The 13759-nt window shown below is 39.8% G+C and overlaps 1 protein-coding gene across 3 annotated transcripts in view; it reads right to left on the bottom strand.

Annotated features, from left to right (window-relative positions):
* Positions 1-11357: 11357 nt before the first annotated feature.
* The window catches only part of atm (ATM serine/threonine kinase), a 132250-nt gene continuing 129848 nt past the window's right edge, over positions 11358-13759 (bottom strand). For all 3 annotated transcript variants that reach the window (XM_034168086.1, XM_034168084.1, XM_034168085.1), the window contains exons 61-63: positions 12992-13055; positions 12771-12913; positions 11358-12380 (exon numbers count right to left, since the gene is read on the bottom strand). In XM_034168086.1, coding sequence (XP_034023977.1) covers positions 12200-12380; positions 12771-12913; positions 12992-13055 — 388 coding nt within the window. In that variant the 3' untranslated portion in view covers positions 11358-12199. The remainder of the gene's footprint in view (positions 12381-12770; positions 12914-12991; positions 13056-13759) is intronic.

The raw sequence follows: 13759 nt of genomic DNA on the forward strand, positions 1-13759 counted from the left end.
AAACACTAGGGCTGCAACTAACGATTATTTTACTAATCAGTTCATCGGTTGATTATTTTTTCTATTAATTGTGTTTTTTTTTTTTGTTTTTTTACTTACATGTGAGTTTTGCCATTATTTCTTTAAGTGAGTTATTATTAAAAGGCCTTTATCACGCAACATCAACGTTTGACCTTGTAACAAAGTTATGTTATATTCTCGTCAAAAACATACCTGGAGTAGTGTTTTGTTTTATTTTGTACATACATACATCACCGACACACCACAAAGAGATTTCCATCAGGTTTCACCTGATTATGAGCATTTTTAGATGCCTACAGCAACTATTTCAACCACTGACAACATATTACAGTAAGAGTCCACAAAAGTATTTTAAAGGCCTGACTAAAGTGTAATATGTTATATTTAATAAGCTATTTCATGAATAAAGACAAAAATGTGAAGTCTACTGCATTTTATTTATTTTTTCTTGTGTAAAAACACAGCTTAGATGTGGTTTGACCAAAACAAATTGTCATTAAACTTAAATAAAACAGGGATGAAGTGGAGGTGTAAGAGTCACTAGGTGTTCACAGGAAACAATTATTTATTTCTATATTTATTTATTTATGTTCATTGTTAGTTGGTTTAATCTTTTCTATTTTATCAGATTCTTTTTGTCCGTTTCTCTAAAACTGTATTGTGGCATTATTCGTTATTATTACTGTTGTTGTTGCTATTATTATTGATATATAAATAAAAATAAATTAATAAAATATTACAATTTGTAATGCATTTGACTCTTTTACGACAACAAACACTGAGCCATGAATTTATTATACAGAAAACAAATGTGCTGACAGCTGCAATAGCTTAATGCTAACTTTAACATTGAAACATCTGTCAACTGTTTCAGAAGACCATAACAGGTCAGATTAACATAAAAAGATAAATATTACTCACAGACGGAGTCACGTGAGGGGTACCTGGAAAATGGCTGCTCCTTAGATATGCTCTCGGTCCCCGACAATAATTATTTACAACTGAATTACAATAACTCTCTGTAAATAGTTTATGGCTGTTGCCAACAGTTAGTGTTTTTACCTAGTCGTCGGCGAAGCAGAAAATAAAGCGTTCAGAGCTTACGATGAATCAACAGAAATGAAGTGTGCAGACCCATCTGAAAAACTACTGCTACCATGGAAGCTAGCCCTGCTAGCCCAGAGGCAAGCCAGAAAAACAACATCAAAGGCCTCCTTTTAGAGATTACAAAAATTGGGACTACTTTAAAATCAAGTGGCAACAGATGTGTCAATAATAAAGTCGGACACTACGGAGCTGAAAAACACAGTGAGTGGCCTCCAGACACGAATGGAAGAAGCCGAAACACACATTGCTAATATGGAGGATAGCACTGCTAATGCAGCTAATGAAAACAAGCGGCTAACACAGTGAGTGGAGCAACTTTGGAACCGGGTAGAGGAGCAGGAAAATCGAAGCAGATGGAAAAACATCAGGTTAATTGGACTGAAGGAAGGTAAAGAAGCAGGAGCCACTCTGATTGACTATGTCAGGAAGATATTGCGGGATGGCTTCAACCTGGAGGGAGATGAGCATGAGATTGAGAGGAACCACAGAAGAGGAGGGCCAAGACTGGGCGACGATCAACCACCACGTATGATACTAGTGAAATTTCTACGTTACCCAGCTCGGCAGAAAGTTCTTGCAGTGGCAAAGAAAGAAAGGGGTGTGAAATGGGAGGACTGCACTCTCTCGATCTACGAAGATATGACCAAGGAGCGTTCTGAAAGACGGAGGCAGTTCTCCCCGATTATGAAAACATTGTGGCAGCACCAGGTGAAACCCACATTGGCATATCCTGGTAATCTGAGATTCACGTGGAAGGGGAAGAGATGGAGCTTCACTGATCCGAAGAAAGCAGAACGCTTCATCCGGGAAAATATTACAACCATGGAGAGAGATGACTGACTGATGCACACATTATGGAGAGCAGAATTTTGTTTTGAAGAATACGACAGGGATGGGGACGTATGGGGGAGTCACAACCAGGCGGTGGGTGAAGTGAATGGAGATAACCGTCCATAGGACCCACACGGACTGGAATCAGCAAGGGAAGACTGATTACGCTGTCATGTTCTTTTTAAGGACAGTGGTATTTGAATTAGGGTTATTTTTATGTTGATTTTTATCTTCGTTTGTTGGTCCTGTTACAGGATGCGAGGTTATGTTCTCTTTTTATGTTTATTACGGCAGAGGTCTGGCACTCACTTGTCACACTGAACTAGGGAATGGTTTGACTTTACAATCAAACATGGGCAAATGTGATGTTGGCAACATCAGTTGGTAGTGGGCACATTAATATAGTAACATTAAACATTAATGGTTGTGGTACTCTGGCCAAAAGGAAAAAGATTCTTATTTATCTTAAAGCTAAAGGTACAGATGTTGCATTTATCCAAGAAACACATTTCAGTAATGAAAATGAAGCCCTGAAAATGAAACGGGATTGGGTAGGAAAGGTGTTTCATAATTCTGTATCCAGCAAGAGATGTGGGGTTGCTATCCTAGTCAATAGAAGGCTAAATTTTATCCTTTTAAAGCAATTTAAAGACCCTGATGGACGCATCCTGGGAGTGGAAGCTCTGATTAATGGAATCAAAGTGGTATTATGCAATATGTATGCCCCAAACAATGAAAACCCGGCTTTCTTCCATGAACTCAATAAAATGCTGGGTGGCACGGATGGACAAATCATCATCATCATCTTTATTTGCCAGACTCAGAGTCCAAAAAGAACATACACAACACAACTTAAAAAAACAAATATACAATTAAAAATTTAGACAATACAACCATTCTTATAAAAGACATTCATACCAGTACTTCCACATTGGTGACTGGTACCTAATTGCACTGAAGCAGGGATTAACCAGCAGAATTATCATGGTGTTCTGAGACACATTCAAGCAGCTAATGAATTTGTACATCAAGTTTCTTATCAGTGCTCTGAAAGTGCTGACCCCTGCATTACAAAACAGGGCACTAGCACTACAACATCTTGGTCTCCTGAGTAAGATCCTTAAACAATCATTATAGGCAACCTGTAACTTCTGTAGACTTGCCTTCTTAAACTTTACCCATAGGGGTGCCGTATACAGTGGAGTGCAGTATGCTTTAAAAAGTTTGATTTTAACATCTTCTGAACACATGAAATTTCCTAGACAGGATATTAGCTTGTGCATACAACATGCGACATTGTCTATAAATATCATTATCATCAGATATCTGGTCTGTGATATAGTAACCCAGATATTTGGTTGTCTTACAAACACTCAAAGCTTGTCCTAACAGACAGAAATCTGGAAAACACACCTTTTTGTCACCTTTAGTTCTACATACCAAGACAACACTCTTTTTGACATTTCACATCATCAAATCATTTTAGGAGGAGACTTTAACCAAGTATTAGATAATCACCTAGATCGTAGCAAAGATAGACCCAACCTGACTTTTAGAGATAGAACTGCTTTACATAGTCTTCAGAAGGACCTGGGTCTAACTGATATTTGGAGACTTACTACTCACAAGAAAGGGGATACACATTCTACTCCCATTCCCATAGAACATACAAATAGATTTCTTTCTTATTTCTTATTTACTTGTTGACAGGGTTACAGACTGTAATATAGGGGTCACAGCAATAACAGACCATGCACCGGTGGAACTACACCTAGACTTAAATGTTCAAAGAATACATTTGGACGATGGAGAATGAATACAAGTTTGTTACAGGATGATCAATTTGCCACAAAACTTGGGGAAGACATAGGAATATTTTTGGACTTAAATAAAGGAACAACAGAGAGATTATCCACGGTGTGGGATGCTCTTAAAGCATTTATCAGAGGAAAGTTTATAGCCTACAGCTCATGGGAAAAAAAAGGAGAGCACATTAGAAAAGGAAATAACTGACCTAGAAAAAAGTTTGGCAGAACGATATGATGAGGAACATTTTCAGAAAATTTGTGGGCTAAAATCTGAATTGCATGAAATATACAATAGAAAGACAGAATATTCATTATTTAGGCTTAAAACAAATTTTTATGAAAATGGAGAGAAAACAGGGTGGTTATTAGCAAGACAGTTAAAATCCCAGGATGCAAATAACACTATTCCATTAGTGAGAGAAAATGATGAGCTAATCACATCATCTACAGGCATCAACTTAGTTTTCAAAAAGTTCTACGAGAAGCTATACACATCTACAAATACAACAAATGGTGAAAACATATCCTCTTTTTTTCCAAAAGATAAAGCTGCCACAGGTTTCTCAAATGGATAAAAATAGTTTGGATATTCCCATAGTGGATGCTGAAGTAAGAACTGCTATTATGTTTATGAAAAATGGGAAATCACCAGGTGTGGATGGCTTCCCAGCAGAATTTTATAAGAAATATATAGATTTCCTTTGCCCTATGCTTACAGAGGTTTTTCATGAAGCATTTCAATATGGTTCACTTCCGGATAGTTTCAACGAGGCTATTATATCCCTAATACCAAAAAAAAAAGATAAAGATTTAGCAGACCCAGTCAATTACAGACCCATAAGCTTAATTAATGTTGATTGTAAACTACTATCAAAGATATTGGCTCTGAGGTTGGACAAAGTTTTACCAACAATTATACATAGAGATCAAGTGGGATTGATAAAAAATAGATCGTCGACTGATAACATGAGGAGACTACTTGTTGTGTGGGCCGCTGAAGAGGAGGTACTGCTGGCCCACCACCACAAGATGGCGCCCTGCTTGAAGTGCGGGCTTCAAGCACGAGAGGGCGTCGGAGCGACCAGGAGTGATAGCTGTCACTCATCATCCGTACCAGCTGTCACTCATCCACTACTCATCACCACCACCATAAAGGCCGGACTGCAACTCCACCTCCCCGCTGAGAAATCAACTACCAATCACGTAATTTTCTCTGCTAACTTAAATTCGAGTATTAGTCTGATCTCTTTTTGCAGCCGTTTTCCTGGGACGGATACCCTGTCTGCGGAATTGGCGTTTGGTGTGGACTGCGACGGCTTCGCCTCACACCCCACCCAGATAAGTGGTTATCTCAGGAGCTGCACGAGTGTGTGATTGGAGGTGGAGGTTCTCCCTCCTTTACTGAATACAGACTGTGGGATTACTGAGTGTGCGACCTCACACTCATCTGGACTGTCTCTGTTCTCTGACAGCAGTACCGGGTCTGACTGCTGAAGACAGCGGCCACCTGGGGCGCAGGGCTTGGCGGCTCCGGTGTTCTTCAGCTCCGTTGGCGGTGGAAGCTGTGTGGATCCGGCTTTTCTCTCGCCAGGCGTCTTCTATCGTCGAGCCTGCCCACACGTCACCTGGTGTATGATTGACAGTCACTGTATTGTTATTGTCTGTACATCGTTGTGTGATTCACAACATTAAATTGTTACTTTTTGGCTTATCCATTGTCCGTTCATTAACGCCCCTATTGTGGGTCCGTGTCATGACACTTTCACAACACTACTTGTATTACATCTGCTACGGATAAATAGGACTAACTCACAACCTGTGGTAGCCATATCTTTAGATGCCCAAAAAGCCTTTGATAGGGTGGAGTGGGCTTTCCTATTTGAAACTCTGTCAAGATTTGGATTTGGTGCTAATTTCTGTAGATGGATAAGGATTCTGTATTCGAATCCAAGGGCCGCAGTTTTTACTAATGGGATAGTGTCTCAGTTTTTTAACATATCTAGATCAACACGTCAAGGATGTAGTCTTAGCCCACTCTTGTTCACAATATTTCTTGAACCTTTAGCTGTAATGATAAGAAAGGAATCAAAAGTCAGAGGAGTTACTGGAGGAGGTAGGGAGCATGAACTTTCTTTACGCTGATGACATTTTGGTACTGTGTCAAGACCCAACCAGCTCTATAGAAATGCTGTTGGAAATTATCAAAATATATTCTAAAGTCTCAGGGTATTGTATTAACTGGCATAAATCAGAAGCTATGCCAGTATCTCAGACCTGTTCCCGTAATCTATTAAACACCTTTAACTTCAAATGGGTCCCGAAGGGTATGCAATATTTAGGGATAAAACTAAATCCAGACATAGGAGAAATTATTGTTGCAAATATGGATAAACTATTAAATAAAAGTTAATTTGGGCAACTGGAGCAGGCTGAATTTAACACTTTGGGGGGAAATAAATACAAAATGGTTATTGCCCCTCAAATAAATTATCTAACCGGAAGATACCTATATGCATCCCTCAACAGCTATTGTTAAGATATAAAAAGATGATAAATTGCTTTCTTTGGGGAGAAAGGAAACCCAGAATTCACATAGAGAAACTATATCAACCAAAGAAAGAAGGGGGGCTTGGCCTTACCAAACATATTTTATTACAGTATCTCTTTTGAAATGGTGAAACTTGCAAAATATTGGGGTGGAGAAAATTGTGATTTGGATTGGATTTTAATTTAGCAAGAGCTTATCTGGCCTTTTAAACCCACTGAAACCCTTGCCCAAATGATAAAACAGAAGAACAATAATATGATGAATCCTATTCTAATACACTCCAGGAAAGTTTGGCAGGAAGTGCATAAGGAATGCAACATTTCCCACAACACCCAAGCATATGCATCTATTTGGCACAATACTAAAATAAAAATAGGAAAACAGACAATTTTTGGGGCCCAGTGGTTGAGAAAAGGTATCAGAATACTGGATGACCTGTTTGAGGGGGGTAATTTTCTTTTATGAGAGATTAAGAGAAAAATTTAATCTGGATGAAAGAGGTCATTTCTGGAAATACTTACAGATTAGACATTGCATTAAAGAAAAGGTCTCTGTAAATACAGATATACACATAATCAGGAGTTACTTGCAACTGCCACCAATATCCCAAAACGCATCCAAGTGGTATGAGATATGCCCATGGAAGACTAACCAGGGCTGTGGTTATTTAAAGAAAATATGGGAAAAAGACTTGAGTTGTACACTGGATGAAAAAACATGGGAAGGGATTCTTTCCAACACTGAGGAGTACATTAGAGAAGCCAGGAGTAAATTTATTCAATACAAAATCAATTCAATCAATTCAATTTTTTTTTTTTTTTATATAGCGCCAAATCACAACAAACAGTTGCCCCAAGGCACTTTATATTGTAAGGCAAGGACATACAATAATTATGTAAAACCCCAATGGTCAAAACGACCCCCTGTGAGCAAGCACTTGGCTACAGTGGGAAGGAAAAACTCCCTTTTAACAGGAAGAAACCTCCAGCAGAACCAGGCTCAGGGAGGGGCAGTCTTCTGCTGGGACTGGTTGGGGCTGAGGGAGAGAACCAGGAAAAAGACATGCTGTGGAGGGGAGCAGAGATCAATCACTAATGATTAAATGCAGAGTGGTGCATACAGAGCAAAAAGAGAAAGAAACACTCAGTGCATCATGGGAACCCCCCAGCAGTCTAAGTCTATAGCAGCATAACTAAGGGATGGTTCAGGGTCACCTGATCCAGCCCTAACTATAAGCTTTAGCAAAAAGGAAAGTTTTAAGCCTAATCTTAAAAGTAGAGAGGGTGTCTGTCTCCCTGATCTGAATTGGGAGCTGGTTCCACAGGAGAGGAGCCTGAAAGCTGAAGGCTCTGCCTCCCATTCTACTCTTACAAACCCTAGGAACTACAAGTAAGCCTGCAGTCTGAGTGCGAAGCGCTCTATTGGGGTGATATGGTACTATGAGGTCCCTAAGATAAGATGGGACCTGATTATTCAAAACCTTATAAGTAAGAATAATAATTTTAAATTCTATTCTAGAATTAACAGGAAGCCAATGAAGAGAGGCCAATATGGGTGAGATATGCTCTCTCCTTCTAGTCCCCACATATTATTATTCTCCAACAAGACTGTATAAAATGAAGCTAATGGGGGACGATTTATGCTGGAAATGTAAGGGAGAAAGTGGTACATACATGCATGCAATGTTTGAATGTCAAAGGGTTTTTCCTCTGTGGGAAATCACGTTGGACTATTTAGGAAACTGGTTGAACTATAAACTCCCAAGGTCACTGAGATTGTGCCTCCTAGGAGACAGAACAGTAGTGCCACACTTATATAAATTTAAATTTCGAATATTGAAAGCTGGCCTATTAACCTGTGCACGTCTGATCCTAAAATGTTGGAAGGAACCACAAACTCCCACACTGGCTATTTGGAAAGTTCAAATGATGGAAACAGCTGCATATGAAAAAATGCTGACGGGACTGAATGGAGGCAATACGGCGGTTGATGAACAATGGGAAAGTTTTAAGAATATGTGTATAGAAGAAATAATGTAAGTATGTGAAAGTACACTCAATGACTGCCTTCCCTACAGGATAACTTCTACCTTTTTTTTTTTTTTTTGATAGTTTGTGACCGACACTGCCTGTTCCGTAATTGCTTTTTTTCTCTCACCTTTTCTTTGTTCAAGGATAGTTTTAATGTTTGATAATTATCAAAATCTAATACAAATTTGAATTATATATATATATATATAAAAATTACTCTCAGACATATGCTCTTTGAGGTTTTAGTGGGGAAAAATTAAGATTAAGCGACATAAAACACTGAATCAACAAAGCACCAGATCGAAGCACTGATTTAATCTGCGAATCACTGCTTCTTTTGGTTCAAGGTTCAAAGCAAAGCCGCGCTGCAGAAACGGTTGATTTATATGGAAGAAACAAAACATTTGAGGTAAAAAAGTTATTTAACAACTAATTGATGACTAAATTAGTTGACAACTATTTTAATAATAGATTAAATCAATTAGTTGTTTCAGCACTACTAAACACCTCTTTCTGTGAGATCATGTTTTTGGGGTGTGTGTGTGTGTGTGTCACCGTGCCACCTGTGCGCCTGGACTAAACCATTGTACAACTGTGTAGGGGTGGAAGGGCCCTCAGGGATCTTTCAATATTATTGTTAGAGCAGAATTTTGTTTTGCAGCATTTATACATTCATTCTAATTATATTCTTTTACAACATGAATTGTATGGACATTAATAACATGCAACACAAAAATGTATTTAATGCCAGTTTTTTGTGGGCCCCCCCACCCCATGCTCTGGGCACTGGATACATAGTACCCTTTATCCCCCCAAGTCCGACGCCCCTGATCAGGGGTGCCCAAGTTCGGTCCTCGAGATCTACCTTCCTGACACTCTTAGTTATCTCCCTGTTCCAACACACCTGAATTCAACGAAAGACTCGTTAGCAGGCTTTTAATGAGCCTTTCATTGGATGTCCATTTTTGTGGTCTCCAAGTATCTCATCCTATGTCATTGGCACTGACAGGAATAACTACGTGTCTATATCTAGTGTCATGTTCCTTTGGCTGACTATTCTTGTGCAACGTCAGCACCCTAAGGTGAGAGGCAGTGTCGGGTGCTCTGGAATACATTTAACATTAGCTGGCGTCTGTAATCGAACTTTGCAGGTGATAGAATCCCCTATCACTAATGCATGGCATTTTGGCCTGGATATAGAGGTAGAAGTCACACATGGACTTGGAGGGCTATCAACAGGCATGTCCAAGGCTGGAGAACGGTTCACAATTAGCAGTGGCGACCGTGATCTGGGTACCATAACCGGGCACCAGGCCCTATGCAACTTCTTCCGCTGAGCAACAATCCGAAAGCCATCCTCTTTAGCCACCGTTAACTCCTTGTCGACACCCCCACCAGAGCACTGAGACCTGTGAATCAACTGCTACTGGTCACCCAAAAATGAGGCTAAAAACTAAAGGTGACAGAGCCTTTGTGGCTGCGGCCTCTAGGCTCTGGAACAACCTGCCCTGGCACATCAGCACTGCGAGATCGATTAAGGTTTTTAAATCTTCCCTAAACACTCACCTCTTCTCTCTGGCTTTTACTCAAGTTTAAGTGAGATTCTGGCAAAATTTTATTTGAATTAATTTTAATATTTTATTTTTTTTCTCAATTATATATATGGTACTGTTATGTATTTTAGTACCATCTGTTGTATTTGCTGCATTTTATTGGTTGTCCTGTTTTAATGTAAACCTCGAGGTCAACCTCGGTTGTTTTAAATGTGCTCTGTAAGTAAACTAACTGCTAATGAAAACACTAACCACTCCTAAGACTCACACAGAAGCAAAATAATGAGCTAAAATTCACAATAGTTGCACTTAAAAATAGAAGTGTTAGACAGGTAACAGAAATAAAAGAAGCATTACAGCCGTTTATTAATTAGAAAAGCGCCGTTCAAGCCCGATACCAAGGAGCGCAGTCCATCCGGGAGAATGTTGCCAAGTCAGTGTTACCATTATAACTTGGCTGTGTGGTTGGGGTCATTGTCCTACTGAAAGATGAGCCATCACTCCACTCTGAGGTCAAGAGCACTCTGGAGCAGGTGTTCATCCAGGATGTCTCTGTACATTGCTTCATTCATCTTTTTTTCCCTCATCCTGACTAGTCTCCCAGTTCCTGCTGCCGAAAAACATCCCCACATGATGCTGCCACCATGCTTCACTGTAGGGATTGTGCCTGATTTCCTCCAAACATGATGCCTGACATTCACCCCAAAAAGTTCAATCTTTGTCTCATCAGATCAGAGAATTTTGTTTCTCATGGCCTTAAGAGTCCTTCATGTGCCTTATGGCAAATTCCAGGTGGGATGCCATGTGCCTTTTACTAAGGAGTGGCTTCCGTCTGGCCACTCTACCATACAGACCTGTTTAGTAGATTGCTGCAGGGATGCTTGTACTTCTGGAAGGTTCTCCTCTCTCCACCGAGGAATGCTGGAGCTCTGACAGAGTGACCATTAGGTTCCTGGTCACCTCCCTGACACTTCCCCAGATTTGTGCCTCGAGACAATCTTGTCCCAGAGCTCTACACACAGTTCCTTTGACTTCATGCTTGGTTTGTGCTCTGACATGCACTGTCAACTGTGGGACCTTTAGACAGGTGTGTCCCTTTCCAAATCATGTCCAGTCAACTAAATTTACCCCAGGTGGACTCCAGTTAAGCTGCAGAAACATCTCAAAGATGATCATTGGAAACAGGATGCACATGAGCTCAATTTTGAGCTTCATGGCAAAGCCTGTGAATACTTATGTACATGTGATTTCTTAGTTTTTTATTTTTAATGAAATTGCAAAAATCTCAAAGGAACTTTTTTCACACTGTCATTATGGGGTATTGTGTGTAGAAATTTGATGGAAAATATGAATTTCATTCATAAGGCTGTAACATCAAATGTGGAAAAAGTAGTGTGACTACTTTCTGGATGCATTGTATAACAAGTCAAGGTTGTCAAGGTAAAACTCATCTTGTGCTGATTTGTACAACTATAATTTTTATTTAGTGACACAGCAATCAGTTAAAATATCCAAACTAGTAAAAAATACAAAACAGGATGAAGCTGAAAACTGTACAACCGTCATCCAACTCTGTGTCCCCAAACTAATCTATAAATCTTACAAAATATTAACAGCTGAAAGCTACAAGTAAGAAAGCAACTCATATCAGAAAGGACTCAAAGGAAAAAATATCAAACAAAAGACATTCAATGGCATTTCGAGTGCACTTTGCTTATAGGTGTGCCTACATTCATTATACGTGCAGTATTTGATCCACATAAAAACAGATTTGAGTATTGATTTAACAATAACTGATCCCTTTCACACATTCAACACCAATAATGTGACTCACCAGTCTCTACATCAAAACTAGGGGCCGATTCTTGTCCTTTCATAAAAATATTCAGGATCCGCATATGAACAAGCAAGTGCACGCGCGCACGCACACACACACACACACACACACACACACACACACAAAAGACAATATCGTCAAGTAATTTACAAGAAATGCTCCAAGTAATCTTCCGAATTGTGTTAAAACATCTGAAATTACTATGTTTTAAAAGGATAAATTGGTGGTAAAGTGGTCGAATAAACTGGTGGACAAAAAGTACAGTTAAAGGACGTATGACACCCTAAATGATCACAGTGTTTATATACTAAAGCCTGTTTGGGTCTGAGCAGTTTGAGTGCTGATATTGTGCATCCATGCATCATGACAGACAGCATTATTTTTCAGCTGGCCACTATCTTTGGCATGACTCTGTAACAGCACAAGCAAAGACCAGCATGCTGGCTATTGTTGGGTTTCTTCTTCTACACCCAGGCCTGCCAGCCTGGGAACAGTCTGCTCAGGTTTTTGGAGTCCATGGCCTGCTGGATTAGCAAGTTGACCTGCCCCCCCACACTGAGCACTGTGCCTTCCTCCACCCCCTTCAGCTTCTCCTGAAGCCGCAGCAGCACTCGCTCTGCCACCTTGTTGACACTCTGACTGTCGCTGCAGGAGGTAAAAGAGCATAAGGGCATGAGAATGTGTCTTGTTCAAGGACATGACCAGGAATCGAACCCTGAACCCTACATATTGGTAGCCCAAAACCTTTACCACTGAGCTACCTGCTCTGAAAAGCAGGATTACTGCACTGAATTTCTGTATATGTGATTATATTATTCGTTACTACACAATGTAGCACTTCAGTCTGGTTTCTGGTTACTTTATTGATGTTCTAAAGTGAATAAATGAGAATCTGAAATGTACTCTTACTAATTAATTTGCAATTGAAACATTCTCAGACTAAGCGTATACTCTTCAAATCTCTTCTTTGGTGCAACTATACCAAACTTCTTGGGCAAAGCTAGTTTAACCTAAAAAAAAAAAAAATCTGCTCACCTGGATTTACGGTTGTTGTCCATATCGTCTCCTCCCAGAGTAGAGCTGATAGTTGCGTTGAGCTCGTGTTGCTCATCGTGCTGCAAGTAGAAGGCCTTCAGAGGGTTCATGGTCCAGTCGAACAAAGGGTCGTAGAGCAGCACCTAGATAACACACAAATACAGAGCAGTGCACATTAAAGAAGGATTTACAGCAAACAGCATGTTGTTCCATCATCGTACCTGTACAATCGTCAGAAGAGCTTCTTGAGAGCTCCTCATCATTTCCATGGTCTTCTCGCAACATCTAAGTAAACAAAATACTCATCAGTTTCCTCAAGGTTTTAAGACTGTTTGTCCAACGGTTTAAAAACCAAAGATATTAGCTATAAAATAAAGAAATGTTTGAGAAGTTGTAAACAATTGAGGTTTTTCTCCAGTTTGGTCAAACCAATTTTAGTTCATCAATGACCTTGACAATTAATTGATTATGCAAACATTTAATTTTTTTTTTCCAGTATGTCACTGTACGGAGCCCACCTAGAGACATGGTGGTTTCTTGATGAGACAGTAAGTTGCTACAACTTGCACAGCTGTAAGACTCCGTATGAAATATAGTTTATTTATACAACAGTGATAGTAAGTAGCAACACCTGTTAGTGTGCCTTATGAACGTTTGTTTTCTTTTTTTTTACTGTCCCCTAGTGAATCCCGTTGCTCTGTGTGTGTGTGTGTGTGCGTGCGCGCGCATATGCGTTCAGTCTTCCCCCACCTGATTCCACTCACTGTGTGCTCTGATAGCCATGAGATTTAACATATTAGGTTATTGCGAGGGAACGCAATAATTTGGTCAATGTAAAAATATAGCCAGCAACACTCAAGTGTCCTTCTTAATAAAGGTTTTAATGACTCACGGCACGGCGACAGGAGCACAGACGCGTTTCGACTAGGTCTTCATCAGTGTGTAAAGGTGTGTTTACACATAAGCAAGACGCGTTACGAATGTCATTT

Source organism: Thalassophryne amazonica, chromosome 4 (assembly GCF_902500255.1).
Source record: "Thalassophryne amazonica chromosome 4, fThaAma1.1, whole genome shotgun sequence".
NCBI lineage: Eukaryota > Metazoa > Chordata > Actinopteri > Batrachoidiformes > Batrachoididae > Thalassophryne > Thalassophryne amazonica.